Raw genomic sequence first — 17,849 nt, 5'->3', positions numbered from 1 at the left:
CAAATAGTCCCACCAATAATACCTATATTGGCCTACTTGCTTTGTACATTTCTTGAGGAAAGAAATCGTAACCCTGGTAAAAAGGAAGTCTTGTATGAAAAAAAAAAGATGTATATTTACAAAGGCTTTAAAATGATAAAATGTCATTTACTGAAGCATGATTAGGTGGCATCTGTAGAGTCAGAATCTGCAATAAATTGACAAAAAGTAAAAATTAATAACCTCAAGATAAGATGAGCAATAGCTCCAGATTCCAGAGAAAAGCTGGCATGAACAGAGAGATGCTGAAATTAATGTAAGTGATGTCACCAGGTGCTGACAGAGCTTGAAGCATTTTCAAAGCTACTGAACATGTTAGCTGCAACTTCAGAATCATGTCTTGACACTGAATAATCACTCTCACTAGTTGAGCTCCTTTTGTTTTCATGTCTAATGTTACTTCTCATTTAAAAAAAAAAAAACAGTTATCTTCCATTCAGACCTACCGTTAGGCCTCTGCTCGGAAAGCTCCTCTGCACAGCACATTGCCCAAGACAAAGCAGCTCAGCAAAGTGTTGTATCCTCTTCTGCCAGAGGAGTGTTCTTAACATCTAAGTTTAACACTAATGTTTTCACAGAAATTAAATAGTTTCAGCTTCCAGGAGCTTAAGAGTTAAGTAGCTCGTGTTTATTGCTAAGATTAGACTGAGTGAGGTTAAGAGTACACTTTTTAATAACTCTCCAAAAGTTCTGCATGTTCTGACAAAATTGTATAAAAATAGTCAATAAAAATATCTTATTAGCATTCTGAAGAACTAAATCTATCAGAAAAACATGGAAGGTCTTCAAGGAAAAAAAAAACAAAGTAAAAAAAAATAAGTATGGCTGTTATATACTGTGACTCATTTATTTTGGATTAAATTAAGTATATTTTAGCAAATACTTTGTGTATTGTTGTGCATGAAAATACAGTTGTACAAATATATGCCCATGTCATACAGTTTTTTTTTTATTGAGAAGAAACATTTTATAGTATCCATAAAAACACTTAAACCTAATTAGTATGTTGTATTTCCCAATAATCTCTAAAAGATGACCAGCTTTTCTTGCTTTTAAAAAGGGGAAATCAGGTTTTGTTGATACACAATTTTGACACATCTAAATGAAAGAGGGCATTCAGTTAAAAGTGTATTTATAACATTACTTAAACATACCAAAGTAATTAAACTTCTTTATAGTGTTCAACATTGTTTAAGCTCCAAGCTATGAGTTTAAGAAATCTGATATGATTTATTGAGTTTTCCTGTTAGTTTTGAGAATTCATAGATACACACTTATGCCATTCAAATCCTCCTGTGGGATGCATCCTGTAGTATGGTCCTCTGAGTTTTCTGTTGGCCTATCCTAGCTTGCCCACTTCCTCTTCCTTTTATTTTATTGTCTTACTACATCCTTTGTCCTCCTCCTCTCTTTAACTGGAGTAAGCAGAGATCTAAGAGTAAAAGAATAGAATTAAAGACTTTAAAGCTGTAGAAGGCTAGAGGTGGATATTTGGCATCCCATTCTAGCATCCTTGAGTCAGGCTTTGTCAGGGACCTTCACCCACTGTTCTACTATGTACTAAGTTCTTCAGTGTTCAAAGGTGAACAATTGCTCAAAATTCCTTCCTGCCAACGCTGGGGCAAGTTCAAAAGACAGAATAAGATTTGGTCCCCTGAGGCGCACATCCCTCACTTCCGCCTGAGCTCACAATGATTAGCAGGATAACTGCACATTGGTCTCAGCACAGTGTGCTTTAGACTCTGGAGACAAAGGCAAGAGAATTACTAGAGTGAACCAAATGCTTGTATGATTCCATCTTTTCCTGCCCAGAATGGAACTGGCACCAAAATCAGTTAAACCAAATTTTTAATTTGGTAGATACAGAATCAAGATTTGGACTGGCATAGATTCAATACAGAAACATCAAGAATGTGCTAGTTAAGAAATTTACTATTTAGTGTACATTGTCTGATTATTTTATTAGTTTATGTTGTATTGATCCTCAAACGATGAAGAGTTTAAAATTTCAAGATTAAAATATACTCAGTAAGTTGGCCAGAGTAATGGGAGTGTCTGTTTTAAGGATAAGTTTAAGACCCACCCCATCAGAAGAAACTCTGCAAGCCCTAAATTGGCGGTTTCCAGTCTCTAATGGTTTTAAGATCTGGACCAGCAGAGCAACAGGAAGCATCTGTTGGCCACTTTAAAATGGCATTTTGTTTTTGCAACATAAAGACAATTCAAACTTGTTTTCCACACTTGGTATTTTGCCTTAATGATCACAGAAAAGGAAGAGTCTTCTTCTTTATTTATTTATTTTTTTATTTTTTTGAGGTGTCTTGGCTAGAACTGTAACAGAGGGGAACACATGAAGAGTCTTCAAGATAAAGCAAGCTTATGTGTAAAAACAGGATTGCCTTAAGCTACGTGCTGGTTGTGTTTGTAGGAGTAGGGTCATAGAAAGGAAGGGGTGGGGGAGATATGAGTTTTCAAACAGTTCTTCCCTCTTGTCTGGTGAGCCTGTGACCAATGAGACTGAAGAAGCTCTCAGTGAAGAACACTATAAAGTTTGGCCTTTCTTTCTCATTGTGCTTTATACGCTAGCCAAGGGAGGATGCTCACATTTGATATTTTGTAGGGCAAGATTTTATGCCAATAATGCTCTTTGTTCTTGACAGTAAATTGAGTTTTAGAATTTTGTTTTTGATGTCACTGCAAGTCTGAAGTTAAATTGGTGTGGGGTAGAGAATCTTCTCCATCAAGAGGTCCATGTTACACACTAATCTCTCCACTGTCGCCTGGAAGAGCTGAGAGAGAAGGTCCTGCAAGAGAACTAGAAGCCGGGATGCATTTGTACACACTGAAGTGAAGATTCTAGGCATTTCTCAGTACCACACATTGTCTGTCATTGATTACGAACGTTAATATAAACTATGTTTGTAGATGGTGTAGAGGTTCTCTAAGACCAAAATATTTGCATCCTTAAGAGGTAAATGACAATAGGTTCTTTTGCAACTGGAGTATAGGTGAGTTCTATGTCCAGGGGTAGCTGGTGGAAGGAACTCTTCAGACTGTCTAACCCTTTCAACCTTGCTTCACCCCTAGAGAGGAAAAGGAAGCTTGGAAATCAAGCTTCCGTGGCCACCCTGCTTCACAGTTACACACATGTGAGCAAGTGAAATTTTCACTCTGAATTAGGGTGAGACTTTTTAAAGTTGCCCCAAAGGTCCCCAAATGCCTAGGCTCTATTGTTCCATTTATGTTGGGTGCTTTTTGGCAGCGACAGCATCTGCCTGCTACAAATGTCTGGCTGTGTGTTTTCCTTTATACCATTTTGAGATAAAACTATACAAGGTGTAGAGCAGTCATGAGTCCATGACTGTGTTTTTTCAAACAGTAAAGAGAAAAGAGAGTTGTCCATCCTTCTTCACAAACATGGTTCTGTATACAGTCTTTGCTCATTAACTAGAGAGCTGGTGGGGGTAAGGCAACTGTGGTGGACTGCTACAGAAAGGAGATTTCACATATCTTCTTTTGTTCCAAAAAAGTGATTACAAGAGTTTTAAAACTCATAAGACTATTCATTCTTCTTTAACTTTTGAGTCAATCCTTGCAATTAAATATTGCTCCCTTCCCAAATCTTCATGCTTGAAAACATGAACCACCCAATGCTAGGTCAGACACTTGTCATAAATGTTTCTCCAAGGGTTTAATCTTTCAACATTCCAAATAAATTCCTAAGAATGAAGATAATATTTATGAAGATAGTTTTATATGGCTATATCTGCAGATACAGATGTAATGATCTGAATGCAAACAGTAACAAAAAGTCCCTTGGATCTCACCTCCTTCTCTAGGTTTTACTAAGGCTCTCGTCCACAGACATTTGCTTTATGTTGACATTTTCTATTGGAAAGAATAGAATCTCAAGGGACTTCTAAAAGGTGATTGAGGAGGAGGGATGTGTTCCCAATCGTGTACAGTTTCAGTGTTCACTTTAAAGCAATGTACTCCTTTTCTGTTTCTGCCCCAACATTTCATAATTATATCATTTTGCAAGAATTGTGTAATTTACATAACCACCTAAATTGTCATAATTGCTAGAAAGTGCTGAAAAAGCATACGGTAGGCATTTCAGATTCATCTCTGCTCTCTGTTTTAAACTAATTTGAAATGCCTTTTGCATAAAAATTCTTTTGGTCAACAAAAAAGTAACTTGGGTTTGCTTTTGCTGGAACCCCATTTTCTTTCCCTTAGGCTGACTTTTCCTCTTCCAGGAATCCTTTCCATTTCCATCTACCTCAGTAACAGGATGGAAGGGCTCCTGGGTAGACAAGCCCCTGACCCCTTGGTTTTACCCAAGACACTGAGATCACAGTGCTAACTGCTCACCTGAGCCACATAGCTCATCTTCCAGAGAAAGCCTAAAAGCCACACAAACAGAACAACAACAGCAAAATCCTGTGTATGAGTCTAACATACCATAGTGTTATTCACTATTTTTAAAATGAGGAAAAGGAAAAATCCAAGAATGAATGGTCTCTCAACAGTTTTCTCAGCATGCCATTTCCATCATAATTATCTTAACCATCTGTTTTGCTTGGAACAGGCGAAAGAATTTGATATTAAGAAACTAAACTGTCATTCTGTACAACAGAGTAGGGCTTGTTAATGGGACCTCATTTCAGGAGATAAAACTGGCTATCCATTGTATCAAATTTCATCTATAAAGCAGAATGCCAATATTTGATCATTATTTCTCTGGGAATCAGCAGCTCATTGACTTTTATAATACGATTTTATAAGTATAGCTTTGAACAGTATATGGTATATAGCATTTGCTGAAAGTGTAATCAGGAGACACATTATATAAAATACCACCAAACAGGTAAGGGAGTTTAAAATTGGACCTAATTTTCTTCATCTAAATCTGCTTTAACGTCTCTAAAAAGTGAATGTATCTTTGCATACTTAGACTGTGTATTAATGTTTAGCTTCCTGAAGATAATTTGGCTGTTATGTGAGGCTATAAAATTTTGTGGCAACATAAGAGATATGCATAAATAGTAAGCCATACTTCTGGAGTACTTCCTTATCTTCTACATGTGATTGCATACTGTGATGCGCACACACACATGTATACAGTATACAGATGGACACACGTGCACTGCACACATACACAAATAGACACATATGAGCACCAACATACAAACACATACACACACAAACTCACATGCACACACACACACACACACACAAGACACAGGAACACTTACACACAGACACACAAATCCTAGTTTATGCTACTAGAAATGGAAATTTCAAAAACAATAAAAAATGAGCCACTTCATTTATACAATGTTTTTGTCAAATATTATTGTAAATTATTAAATTTAATACCAAATTAAAGATAGTTTAAAATGATATGCCTATCATTCAAGTAAACTTTACAAATTATATGTATTATTTGAAGAAATCCTTAATATTGAAAATCACTAATTAAATGAAATAAAATTGTTCTGACCTAATCAAGCATCAACCCAAAGATCTGGCAACAGTAAAAGCAGCTTACTGAGTCTGAAACAAGTGACAAAGACAGAACAATTTTCATAGGAAAATGAAGAAAGAACAAAAAACATAATTAACTGTTTTCACTTCCTGAAACTAGGGAACCAGAGAGCTTTTTTTATATTAACATCCTGCAGAACAGAGTATTTATCAGAGCGGCACACAGAGAAAAACTAAAAAAATGAAAAAGGAAACAGCAAATATTTTGGTATATGGTTTTGTTTTCAGTGAGAACCAAATTTTCAAAGATTTGATGATATAACATACTATTATAATTTTAGTTGACTTTAGAAACAGGATATCCTTATTTGTAAGAAATAGAATATTAATTCTACCGATTTCTAAGACTTCAAGGCAATTTACTTATTTTCTAACAATGAATTCTATATCAGAAAAGAATAATTAATAATTTTGAACTTCTCTTTTCTGACATGGTCATAAAAATATAAAAGCCAATTATGTCACATGCAGGTCAGTTTCATTCTTATTCCAGTAATATTAACAATTAATTAAATTACAAACTCAACTGTGAATGGATCAAAGACTTCAACATAAGGCCAAATACACTGAATTTGATAGAAGAGAAAGTGGGGAATAGTCTTGAACTTGTTGGCACAGAAAGACTTCTGAATAGACTAGCATTAGCATAGGCACTAAGACCTACAATTAATAAATAATGGAACCTCATGAACCTGAAAAGCTTTTGCATGGGAAAGGACACCAACATTTGGACAAAGTAGCAGGCTGCACAATGAGAAAAAAATTCACCAACTATACATCTGATATATAAAGAACCCATAAAACTAGATATCAAAAAATCAAATAATCTAAAAATACTGGGTATAGATCTAAACCCAGAATTCTCAAAAGAGTAATTACAAAATGACAAAGAGGCACTTAAAGGTATGTTCAATAGCCCTAGCCACCATAGAAAAGCAAGGCCAAACTACTTTGAGATTTCATGCTACGTTAGTCAGAATGGATAAAAACAACAATAACAACAACAACAAATGGCATTTCAATTGGCAACTTTGTGGAGTAAGGGTAATACTTCTTCGTTGCTGGTGGAGTGCAAGCTTGTGCAGACACTATGGAAATCAGTGATCTGATTCCTCAGGGAGATGGTGAATCAATCAACATTAAGATCCAGCTAGTCTCCTCAAGCATATACTCAAAGGAGGCTTCATCTTATCTCAGAGACACTGGTACAAATGTGTTAATTTCTGCTATATTAATAATAGCCAGAAACTGGAAATAACCTGGACGTCCCTAAACAGATGCATGGATAAAGAAAATGTGGTGCATTTACACAGCCATCAAAACAAACAAACAAAAAAATGAAATAATGACATTTGCAGGTAAATGCACGGAGGTAGAAAAAAATCATCATGAGTGAGAAAGACAAATGCGGTATGTATTCACATATGTGTGCATGATAGCTGTCTTTGATAACCAAGTCACAATTCCTATAACCCCACAGACGTTATAGAGTTAAGAAACTGGGAGTAAGAAATGATTCCACTTGGAAGAGGAAGTAGATTTGAAACTTATGAATGGATGAGGTGGGGCACTGGAATTGGAGTATTAAATGGGGAGGAGAACAAAAGGGTTTGCTGAGGGAGTCAAAATTGGACAGGGCAGCAAAACTAAGGGTCGCTAAGGGATCATATGGAAACCCAATACAGTAGAAGCTTTCTAAAATATAGACAAGTATGGGAGTTGATAAAAATAAAATTGCTAAATACTGGTACCTCAACTGGAAATCTCTTGTCACCAAATGAAACCCCCCAATACCAGGAATGTATTATAGCCAATCAAGTTGTTGGCCAAAGGGTCCTCACAGGAACCCCTAAACAACCCAGGCGATTATCAAATCTATTGGTAGCTCTCCGCAAACTGAAAATAAGATCAGATTGCTAAAGATCAAACATACACATCTCATAGACCTTGAAGAAGTGGGGCTGGTGTGTACCAAAGCCTTTACCGCATAGACCAGTTTTCATTGCTCATAGGGATTGGATGATACCCTGCATACTATTAAAGGAAAAGGTAAACAACCCAGATATAAACCCTTCAATCTACGATGATGATTATCTGCCTGAAAAATGAACTAGTGCAAACTGATACAGAGCAGGTGGGAGCTCTTGACCAAAATCTAATTGATTTTAAGGCCATTTCATGAGATGGAACCCACACTTAATTCTGCTCAAAGCCTAAGACTAGATAGGATAGGGCCGGGGACCTACAGGGAAATCAAATATTACTGTTTTCCTAAAGGAATGGACTAGTAAAATGACTCTGCTCTACTCACAGATCATCTTTGTGCTCTGCCTTCATCAGAGAAGCTTTCTCTTGCAGTGGAGGGAAATAAAAATACAGACTCACAGCCTGTGTCCATGTACAGAGAACACAGACCTTGGAACATTCAGGTTTCAATGGGGCGTTTTCTTCAAATCCCCTGATAGCTCAGGAAACCAATGCAGAAGAGGATTCAGAAAGAATATGAGAGCCAGAGGGGGTGAAGGATGCCAGAGAAACAAGGCCGTCTAGACATGACAGGCTCAGTGCACATATGAGCTGAGCCTGAGGTGGCATGCACAGGACCTGCACAGGTCTGTGACAGATGGGGTTCCGGCTTTGAGAAGAGAAGCTCCCAACCTTCACTCAGGAGCTGTCTCCAACTGCTAACTGTTCACAAGTGAAAAGTTAGTTTTCTCCAACAGAATCTCACTGCTATACAAACCACACTCAAGGGTAGGCCTAATGTCCCGCTATCGCTGGCCAACACAGAATGAATTCAGTGGCCTCATGGGAAGTTCTTTGTCTCATAATATTCTGTCAGGGTCTGTTTTCCAACTTTACAGGCCACACACACACACGCACACATGCACATTTTATAAATATATATATATATGTATATATACAAGTATATTATGGCTTCCAGTTTGGGGTTTTTGTGGGAGTTTTGTGTGTGTAAATATGTGTGTTTTTTCTTTGGATCTTTTTTTCCTGTTTATTTTTTTTCCTATTCTACTTTGTTTTGCTTTATCTTACTTTATTTGATTTGTTATTATTCCTTAGATTCCTGTTTGTTGTTCTAAAGTGAGACAGAAAGGTTGTGGATTTGGATGGGGGGAGGTGGGGAGCAGAAACCAGGATATATTGCATGAAAAACAATCTATTACTAATAAAAGAAAAATAGAAAAAAGTGGAATTAAGTATATATATTTTCACATGAACACTTACACATTCACATATATACATATAGATAAGACAGTAAGCCATTAAACATACAAGTACATCGTGAGTTAATATTTTTGTTGATCACTTTTCATTTATTTGCTTCCTTAAATCATAATATATTAACTCTCATTTTCCTAGTTTGTTGGCAGGGTGGTGAAAAACCAATCAATCAGTGAGGAATACTAACCCAAGTATCAAATTTGGAGTATAAGGTTTTTAATATTGTTTGTGTTTAATCTCCCTCTCTCTTTTGAAGATTTGTCTGTTTTTATTTTATTACTCTCTAATTAGCCATTATCCATGGCATAAACAGCCACGTGCCAAATATCTTTCAAAGGTAGGAAAATTCACAAACTTCCTTTCTTTAGAAATAAGAATCAATTAAAACTTTTATTCTTGCTGTGGTATTCAGGCATCCCAGAATTTAATTTCAGGTTTAAGTGTAACAAACTCCCTAGGAATACCTTTTCTTGATACATATAAAATCAGCCTTCACTACCACAAAACACCATTTTCAAATTAGTCCATGGTTTATCATCTGTGTGCAGAAGCTAGGTCTGGGAAAGCTGGACTACGGAGGAGTTTTCCAGGCAGTGTTCCCAGTGGTGGGTGTCTAGATTGGGTGACTTGATCTTTTGGATACCTCTCCCTCGGTTAGGCTGGAAGAGAGATATTCTTGGCATTATTGCTGGGACCTGAAAGTTCAAGCCAACCACAAACTGTAATATCCCGACAAAGTTTCCTGCTGGAAGGTACGATTTTTTTCTTTTTTGCGTAGTAAAATAGTTGAGACGCTGGAGGAGAGGGTATTTGACTCACCAGTGAGCCCTCCAGATGGGTACAGCAGCGCCCAGGTGCAGCTTAGTAACTTCGTACTGACAGAACCCTGCATTTTTCTTTCATTTTCTAAAAAAAATATTTTTCTTATTATCATTTATTACAATTTATTCAATTTGTATCCTGGCTGTGTCCCTCTCCATTATCTCCTCCCAACCCACCATCACTCTTCTCCTCCCATGCCCCTCCCCTAGTCCGCTGAGAGGGGAGGTCCTCCTCCCCTTCTATCTGACCCTAGCCTATCAGGTCTCATCCGGACTGATTGCATTTTCTTCCACTGTGGCCTGGGAAGGCTACACCCCACGGTGGGGAGGTGATCAGAAAGACTGTCACTTAGTTCAGGTCCAAGAAAACCCCTGTTCCCCTTATTATTGAATCCACTTAGAGACTGAGTCTATGAGCTACATCTGAGCTGGGGTTTTAGGTCCTCTCCATGCGTGGTCCTTGGTTGGGAAATCAATCTCTTCAGGGCCCCGGGGGCTCAGTTTTTGTTTGTTTGTTTGTTTGTTTTTGGCTCTATAGATTTCCTTTTGAATCTACAGGTCTTTATATCTCCCCCTTCTTTCATAAGATTCCCTGCATTCTGCCCAACGTTTGGCTATGAGTCTCAGCCTCTGCTTTGTTACCTTGATCAGTAGAGTCTTTCAGAGGCCCTCTGTGGTAGGCTCCTGTCCTATTCCCTGTCTTCTGCTTCCAATGTCTATAGCATTTACCCTTCTGAGTGAGGATTGAACATCTTCCCTAGGCTCTTCCTTGTTGTTTAGCTTCTTTAGGACTATAGATTTAGTATGGTTATCCCATGTTTTTTGGCTAATATCCACTTATGAGTGAGTATATACCATGTGTATCTTTCTGGGTAACCTCACTCAAGTTGATATTTTCTAGTTCCCACCATTTGTCTGCAAATTTCATGATTTCCTTGTTTTTAATTTCTGGCTAGTATTACATTATGTAAATGTGCCACAATTTTTGTATCCATTCCTCAACTGAGGAACATCTGGTTCTTTCCAGCTTCTGGCTGTTATGAATAGAGCTGCTACAAGCATAGTTGAGGAAAGGTCCTATATACTTGAGCATATTTGGATATATGCCTAGGAGTGGTATAGCTGGATCTTGAGGTAGCACTAGTCCCAATTTTCTGAGAAAGTGCCAGATTGATTTCCAAAGTGGTTGTACAAGTTTACATTCCCATCAGCAATGAAGAAGGGTTCCCTTTACTCCACATCCTCTCCAGCATCAGTTGTCACTTGATGGTATAAGGTGAAACTCAGGGTCATTTTCATTTGCATTTCCTTGATGACTAAGGATGACGAACATTTCTTTAAGTGTTTCTCTGCCATTCAATATTCCTGTATTGAGAGTTGTCGGTTTAGCTTTGTACTCCATTTTTTTAATTGGATTACTTGGTTTGTTGGTGTTTAACTTCTTAAGTTCTTTATATATTTTGGATATTAGCCCTCTGTCAGATATAGGGTTGGTGAAGATCCTTTCCCAATCTGTACTCAAAATTACTCAATAAAATTCTCACAAACGGAATCCAAGAACACGTAAAATATATCATCCACTATGACCAAATAGGCTTCATCCCAGGAATGCAGGGATGGTTCAAAATACAAAGATCCATCATTGTACTCCATACATAAACAAACAGAAGGAAAAAAAAAAAACAACATGATAATCTCCTTAGATGCTGAAAAGGCATTTGACAAAATCCAACACTCATTCATGTTTAAAGTCTTGGAGAGATCAGGGATACAAGACACATATCTAAATAGTAAAGACAATATACAACAAGCCTATAGCCAACATCAAGCTAAACGGAGAAAAACTTAAAGCAGTCCCACTGAAATCAGGGACAAGGCAAGCCTGCCCACTCTCTCCGTATCTCTTCAACATAGTACTGGAAGTCCTAGCTAGAGCAATAAGACAACTAAAGGAGATCAAGGGAATACACATTGGAAAGGAAGAAGTCAAAGTATCACTATTTGCAGATGATATGATGTCACTTGAGTGACCCCCAAAATTCTACCAGAGAACTCCTTCAGCTGATAAACATCTTCAGCAAAGTAGCTGGATACAAAATTAACTAAAAAAAATCAGTAGCCCTCCAGCATATAGAAAAAGAAAAAAGGGCTGAGAAAGAAATTATGAAAATAACACCCTCTACAATAGCCACAAATAACATAAAGTACCTTGGTGTAACTCTAACCAAGCAAGTGAAAGACCTCTTTGAAAAACAAACAAACAAACAAAAAAAAAACAAAACAAAACAAAAAAAAATTCAAGTCTCTGAAGAAAGAAATTGACAAAGATACCAGAAGATGAAAAGTTCTCCCATACTTATGGATCGGTAGGATTAACATGTGAAAATGGACATCCTGCCAAAAGCACTCTAGAGATTCAATGCAATTCCCATCAAAGTACCAACAGAATTCTTTACAGAACTTTAAAGAATAATTCTCAATTTCATACGGAAAAACCTAAAACCCAGAATTGCTAAAAACAATCCTGTTCAACAGATCATCTGGAGGTATCGCCATCCCTGATCTCAAGCTGTTCTACAGAGCAATAGTGATGAAAACTGCATGGTACTGGCATAGAAACAGAATGGTGGATCAAATGAAATAGAATAGAAAACCCAGAAACAAACCCACACACCTATGGATACTTGATTGTTGACAAAGAAGCCAAAACAATACAATGGAAAAATAGCATATTCAACAAATGGTGCTGGTCTAACTGTCTACATGTAGAAAAATGCAAATAAATCCATACTTATCACCCTGCACAAAACTGAAGTCTAAGTGGATCAAAGACCTCAACATAGAACCAGACAAACTAAATCTGTTAGAAGAAAAGGTGGGGAAGAGCCTAAAACTCATTGGCACAGGAGGCAACTTCCTGAACAGAACACCAACAGCACAGGCTCTAAGAGCAACAATCAATAAATGGGACCTCATGAAACTGAAAAGCTTCTGTAAAGCAAAGGACACTGTTGTCAAAACCCTGCATTTTTAAACTATTATGGTAGATCTTTAAAGAAATTTCTCTTGTCTTTACCAACCACTTTGATCCTTCTGATCTCGCTTTAAAGATTTTCAATTATATTGCACTTAGATTTCTTTTTGTATCATTTGAAAATCTAATGGGAATTGAAATACTCTCCAGTCAGATGGGTTTACGTTTAACAGCTCTTAAACTGTTAAAGAACTTGTTCTACATGGAAAGAAGAATCTATGTGAACTGTGAACAGTAGGCAAAAAGCAATCCCTACTGTAAAGTCATTCATTACTCAGTGTCCAAAAGTAATTACTGATTTGAGTGTGTTCAGTTCATCACATGCATCTAAGGGGAGTTCTTAGATCATACACCTCAGAAGGAGCTGAGATACGATGTTCTAGTCCTTATGCCCTTGGTTGCTGCATTTTATGATTGTTGAAAAATGACAGGAATACTTCAGAAAATTAACATACTTTGTCTTAAATTTATGTTAAACTCCATGTTTAAAAACGTACCAATTACTGTTTCATATTTGTTTGTCAAGAGAATATTGTGTGCCTAAAGCAAAGAGTTTATCACCAAAAAAGGATTTTGTTTTGTCTGTAACAAAACATCTTCGAAGAGGAGAGGAATGCCAAATCCCAGTGCCTAACTCTCGCTGCTTCTGCTGTTTGCTCCCTCTCATCCAGTTTGCATCAGTACTTTGCTCGCATCTGTTTATACTCTTGTCTATTATTCATCTACAGGATAACTGCTCAGCAGCCATTACTTCCTTTCATATCTTTCCTGCATCTTTTGTTTCCATCAGTTGTTTTGGCAATAAAACCAAGATGGGTACAAAGTTTATAAAAGAAAAAAAAAAGGAAGAAAGAAAAGAGCAGTAGGAACATCATGTTTTTACATTTCTATGAACATTATTGCTTGTTTCAAAAGGTTTTTAAAATGCTAACATGCATTCAGGAAACTTTGAAGCTCATAGGTATGATGAATTTGAAACTTTGGGTGAATGGAATGTAAGCAGTGTTTTCGGGAACAGCTCACTACCGTTCAATCTTTATGTGGCAAATTGCCTTGTGCAATTTTCTGTTTGCTGCACATTTTAATACCAGAACTTCAAGTGACACAGTCACAGCGATTCCTTACCTTGATAAAGCACTTCACAATTTTATCATGCTTGCTCATGCATTATATCTTCTCATCTTTCAAACTAGATAATTAGAGTTTTCACAAAAAAATGAGAAGGTAGATTAAATGATATGCAAGGTCAAAAGGTCAATGAATCACTGAGCCTAAAGTTATGTTTACTTGCTAGGTATATCAAGACTTGTGTGTTCCAGGAGAAAGGTCACCAAATAAAGCTGGACTAGACTTCGTGTAGGCCAAGGAGATAAGATATATTTCAGGAAGGTTAACTCACATGAGCATAGCTTGTGTGTGACTCTAGTATGTGACTCTAAGTCAGCCTTGTGTCCCAAACCCCAATAAAGCAATATTGACAATTAAACTCCAATATTCTGGCACAAAGCCCTTCTCCTTGTATCAAGTAGATACTGCCTTCTATGAAGCTCTGTGTGCATGACAGGTTGTCAGTATCTAAGAGTCTGCAAACTGTGTTGTTCCTTAAGTATTTAATGCAACATGCTGGTTGTGCCCAAAATCTTTTAAAATTTATTTTAACACACCAATTGAAGGTATGTAAAACCAGTTGAAAGCATTGAAATTAAGACATATGTATACTCTTACATATTCAGATTGTTTTCTGTGTCTTTGTAAACTTTCAACTATCTAAAGTAAATTTTGCTTTCATTTTGCAGATAGTTGTCAAACTGTTCAGTACGTCTTTTACCTATGAAAAACAGAAAGAGCCACCCAAAAGCAGCCGCACTATCCTTTCTTTAAATTCAATGTGTAGCAATATCAAAATACAAAATAAATTAAAATGAAATTAAAATTTTATAATTAAATTAAAATAACAACAAGTGACACAAAATCCATATTTTGCTATCTGTCTTGGTTAAATCTACATTGTTGAAAAAATCATAAATGGGTATGATTGATACTAAATATTTACTGGTTTTAGAATGCCTAAAACATTTGTAAGATTTAGAATATCACTAACTATTTTATTAAATGCCAAAGATCTCCCCCAAACCATTTGAGATAAGATTTGAATTTCAAAATGATGCTGAATCAGAATCATGAGATGGTACTGTTCCTGTAATTCCCCTAACTGTTATGGATATTATGGGTTTGTAATGCAGCTGTCAAAGAGATTAATAATGTCTTTTTTTTTTCTCTTGGGACTCTTTTCCTCCTGTTGGGTTGTTGTGTCCAACTTCAATATGGAAAATATCGCTTCATCCTACTATATTTCATTTTGTCACATTTTGTTATTATCTCTGAAAGGGAGTAGATTCCAAATGGAGAAGAGGTGGGAAGGAACTTGGAGGAGTTAAGGAGAGAAAACCATAATTAAGATCTATTGTATAAGAAAATAATCTATTTTCAATAAAAAAATAAGAATTTAAAGACATGCTCATAAAGATATGCACCTTACCAAGTTACCATCTATATATCCATGTCAGAAAACATTTTAGGTCTTTCTGTGAGTATATGTTCATTCTGTATTTTTTTTCTTTATAATTACATATGACCAATGATACTTGCTGACTGACCAGAAATTATGTTTACTAAATAACTTTCATTACTATGCTTCTCTGACAATTTCTTCCTGCACTTTCTGACCTACAAAACACACAGTTTAGCAATGCCTGGGTCCCCTGTAAAAATTTCTGAGTTAACTGTGAAGTACTTGCAAAAAAATAAGATAAAAAACAACAAAATGAGAGTTTTAACAGTTCATGTGGTTGGACCAAATTAATCAAGAAATGCTAATATTCAACAACTGCATAATTACGGTTTGTGTACATGTGTGTGTTCATATGTGGGTAGGCACATGAAAACGCACGTGCCTGGGTGTGGAGACCAGAGGGCAAGCTCAGGTGGCATTCTCCAGGTGCTGTACAGCTTTCTTTCTTTTTCCTTTTCTGTTCTTTCTTCTTCTTCTCCTTCTTTTTTTTTTTTTTTTGAGATAAAGTCTCTCACTGGTTTGGAGCTACCAAGTAGGCTCTGCTGAATGGCCAAAGAATTCAAGGTCTTGTTTCTCTTTGTCTCCCCAGTGCTAGAATTACAAACCCAAGCCATTGCACCAAGATTTCTTTCTTCTTATGTTTTCAGTATCTAACCCAGGTTCCAACTGATTCATCACATTTATTACCCAAGTCCAACACATGATTATTTTGAAAGTTATTTTTGGAATTGCTAATCTGTCATCACATGATTAACAGTAAAAGTATTCTACTTTGGTCCTACCATCTTGGTTTCTCCAGATCTGAAATCCAGCTTCCTTCTTAGGGTTGTTGCTTTCACTAGGATGTGTGACTCCTGCAGAGAAACAAACTACCTCCTTCTTTCAAGCTCCTTCATATGAAATATCTGGGAGAGCTCATTACCCATGGGTCCCTTCTCCACATGAAGACATTCAGCAAAAAGCCATAAACCTGTGCTATTTGTTTACCAATAGTAGTTTAGAGAGGAAAAACAACTGGCTACAAGAGCCTACTTCTGTACTCTGATATCTTATTCTTTCATGCTCGTTTATTAACTTAATAAGCCAAGAGACAGTGAAGAGTGGACATATTAATGCTTTCACAGTCAGCTTTAGAGGTCCTTGAAACATTTTGTATATCCCCTCTTAATGCATCTGTAGAAGCTGAGAGCTAGATACACCAAGAACATTTTAGAGAGGGGCTACACCAGTTAAAAATAGTTGTGGTCATAGACATAGTCTAACTCCCCATTCTGTCTTGTGGTCTTGTCTGACTCTTACTTACAGATACCCTCTACTGCTTAGAAACTCAAGTATTATCAAGAACTATTCTGGAAGTCACCTAGACTGAACCTTTCTCAACGTTAAATAGATGCGTGGAATCTTCTTCTCCCCTCTTCCTATGAACATTTCATAAAAGCAAGGGCTCATTATCACCGTTGTTACAAAAGATAGAATGAATTTGCATATGATATATAATATAAATATTTCTCCCATAAAATCCACCATCAGCACAATTCTTTGTATCTTTGATATGATTTCCCCTATGTAACATTAAAAAAAAGTCCTATGTGCGTACACCACTAGTGTGCAGTACCCTAGGAGGGATTGGATCTCATCAAACTAAAAATGAAGGCATTGTGAGCCACTAAATGTGGATGCTGGGAACCAACCTCACACCCTCTGCCAGAGTTTGAAGGAGTCTTATGGGCTAAGCGATCTTTCTAGCCACTTCTTACCTTTTATTTCTCCTATGTTCCCCTCTGTACATTATTAAAAATCTGACCTACTTTGACCAAGTGAAGGATCTACATAAATTAAATTGAATATGCAAATCTGTCCCTGAACTCAAATCATAGCCCTTTGCATGAAAAGAACACATAGACGACGTTGCGTTACTCTTACAGGTGTTACAGAACTCTCCACATCCAAGTTGACTTTAAAGCAGCTTGTGGGAACAGGAAATATCCTAAGTCAGAAAGTCATTCTTCATTTAATTAAATTAAAATTTTCTCGTTATAGAAGAGGGGATTTGCCATGAAGATAGAAAAAGAATTAAAACAAGCAAGTAAAATGCATTTGCCTGAACTCACAGGGAAACACATCACAGAAGGAAGGAAAGCATTAGGGATAAAACATGCAATGTGTAAGAGAAGATATTGAGAAACACCAATAGCATTACAAATATATCTAAAATGGTTACAAGTTAATGTTTAATAAAGAAAACACATTATGGTGAATTAGTTTAGGTGCAATAGTACAAGATGACCTGTAGCGACTTAAATACCTCATCATCTCTGCATAAAGAGGCCCATATGGGGCAAATGAGCATTGTCTGATTGCTCTTTGCTAGACAGATGATGTCTTATGAGGGCAAAACCTTCAGAGTTTCATTGGATTCCCTCAGTCCCTGACCTGCCTCAGGCTGGCAATTCTCTCCCTCAGCAGCCAGTTGCTGGTGGTTGCCATCATTGATCTTTAGTGGAAGATGTCTTCTTTGAGCTACTGGAGCACAGCGTACGCTGGATGGATAAATCACTCAGAGAAGAAGGCCTGACTGAGCAAGAAAGCA

At 36.9% G+C, this 17,849-nt stretch overlaps 1 protein-coding gene across 10 annotated transcripts in view; it reads right to left on the bottom strand.

The window, feature by feature from the left end:
- Dgkb (diacylglycerol kinase beta) overlaps positions 1 to 17,849 on the bottom strand; it is a 696,100-nt gene that overhangs the window by 78,299 nt on the left and 599,952 nt on the right. For 5 of the 10 annotated variants that reach the window (XM_060367267.1, XM_060367280.1, XM_060367266.1 and 2 more), the window contains one exon: positions 9,652 to 9,738. The exons of the other annotated variants lie outside the window; for them this stretch is intronic. In XM_060367267.1, coding sequence (XP_060223250.1) covers positions 9,652 to 9,738 — 87 coding nt within the window. The remainder of the gene's footprint in view (positions 1 to 9,651; positions 9,739 to 17,849) is intronic. 10 annotated transcript variants of the gene reach the window in all.

The sequence above is a fragment of the Meriones unguiculatus genome, chromosome 1, assembly GCF_030254825.1.
Source record: "Meriones unguiculatus strain TT.TT164.6M chromosome 1, Bangor_MerUng_6.1, whole genome shotgun sequence".
NCBI classification, from domain to species: domain Eukaryota; kingdom Metazoa; phylum Chordata; class Mammalia; order Rodentia; family Muridae; genus Meriones; species Meriones unguiculatus.
This window is presented reverse-complemented; position numbering and strand designations above follow the sequence as displayed.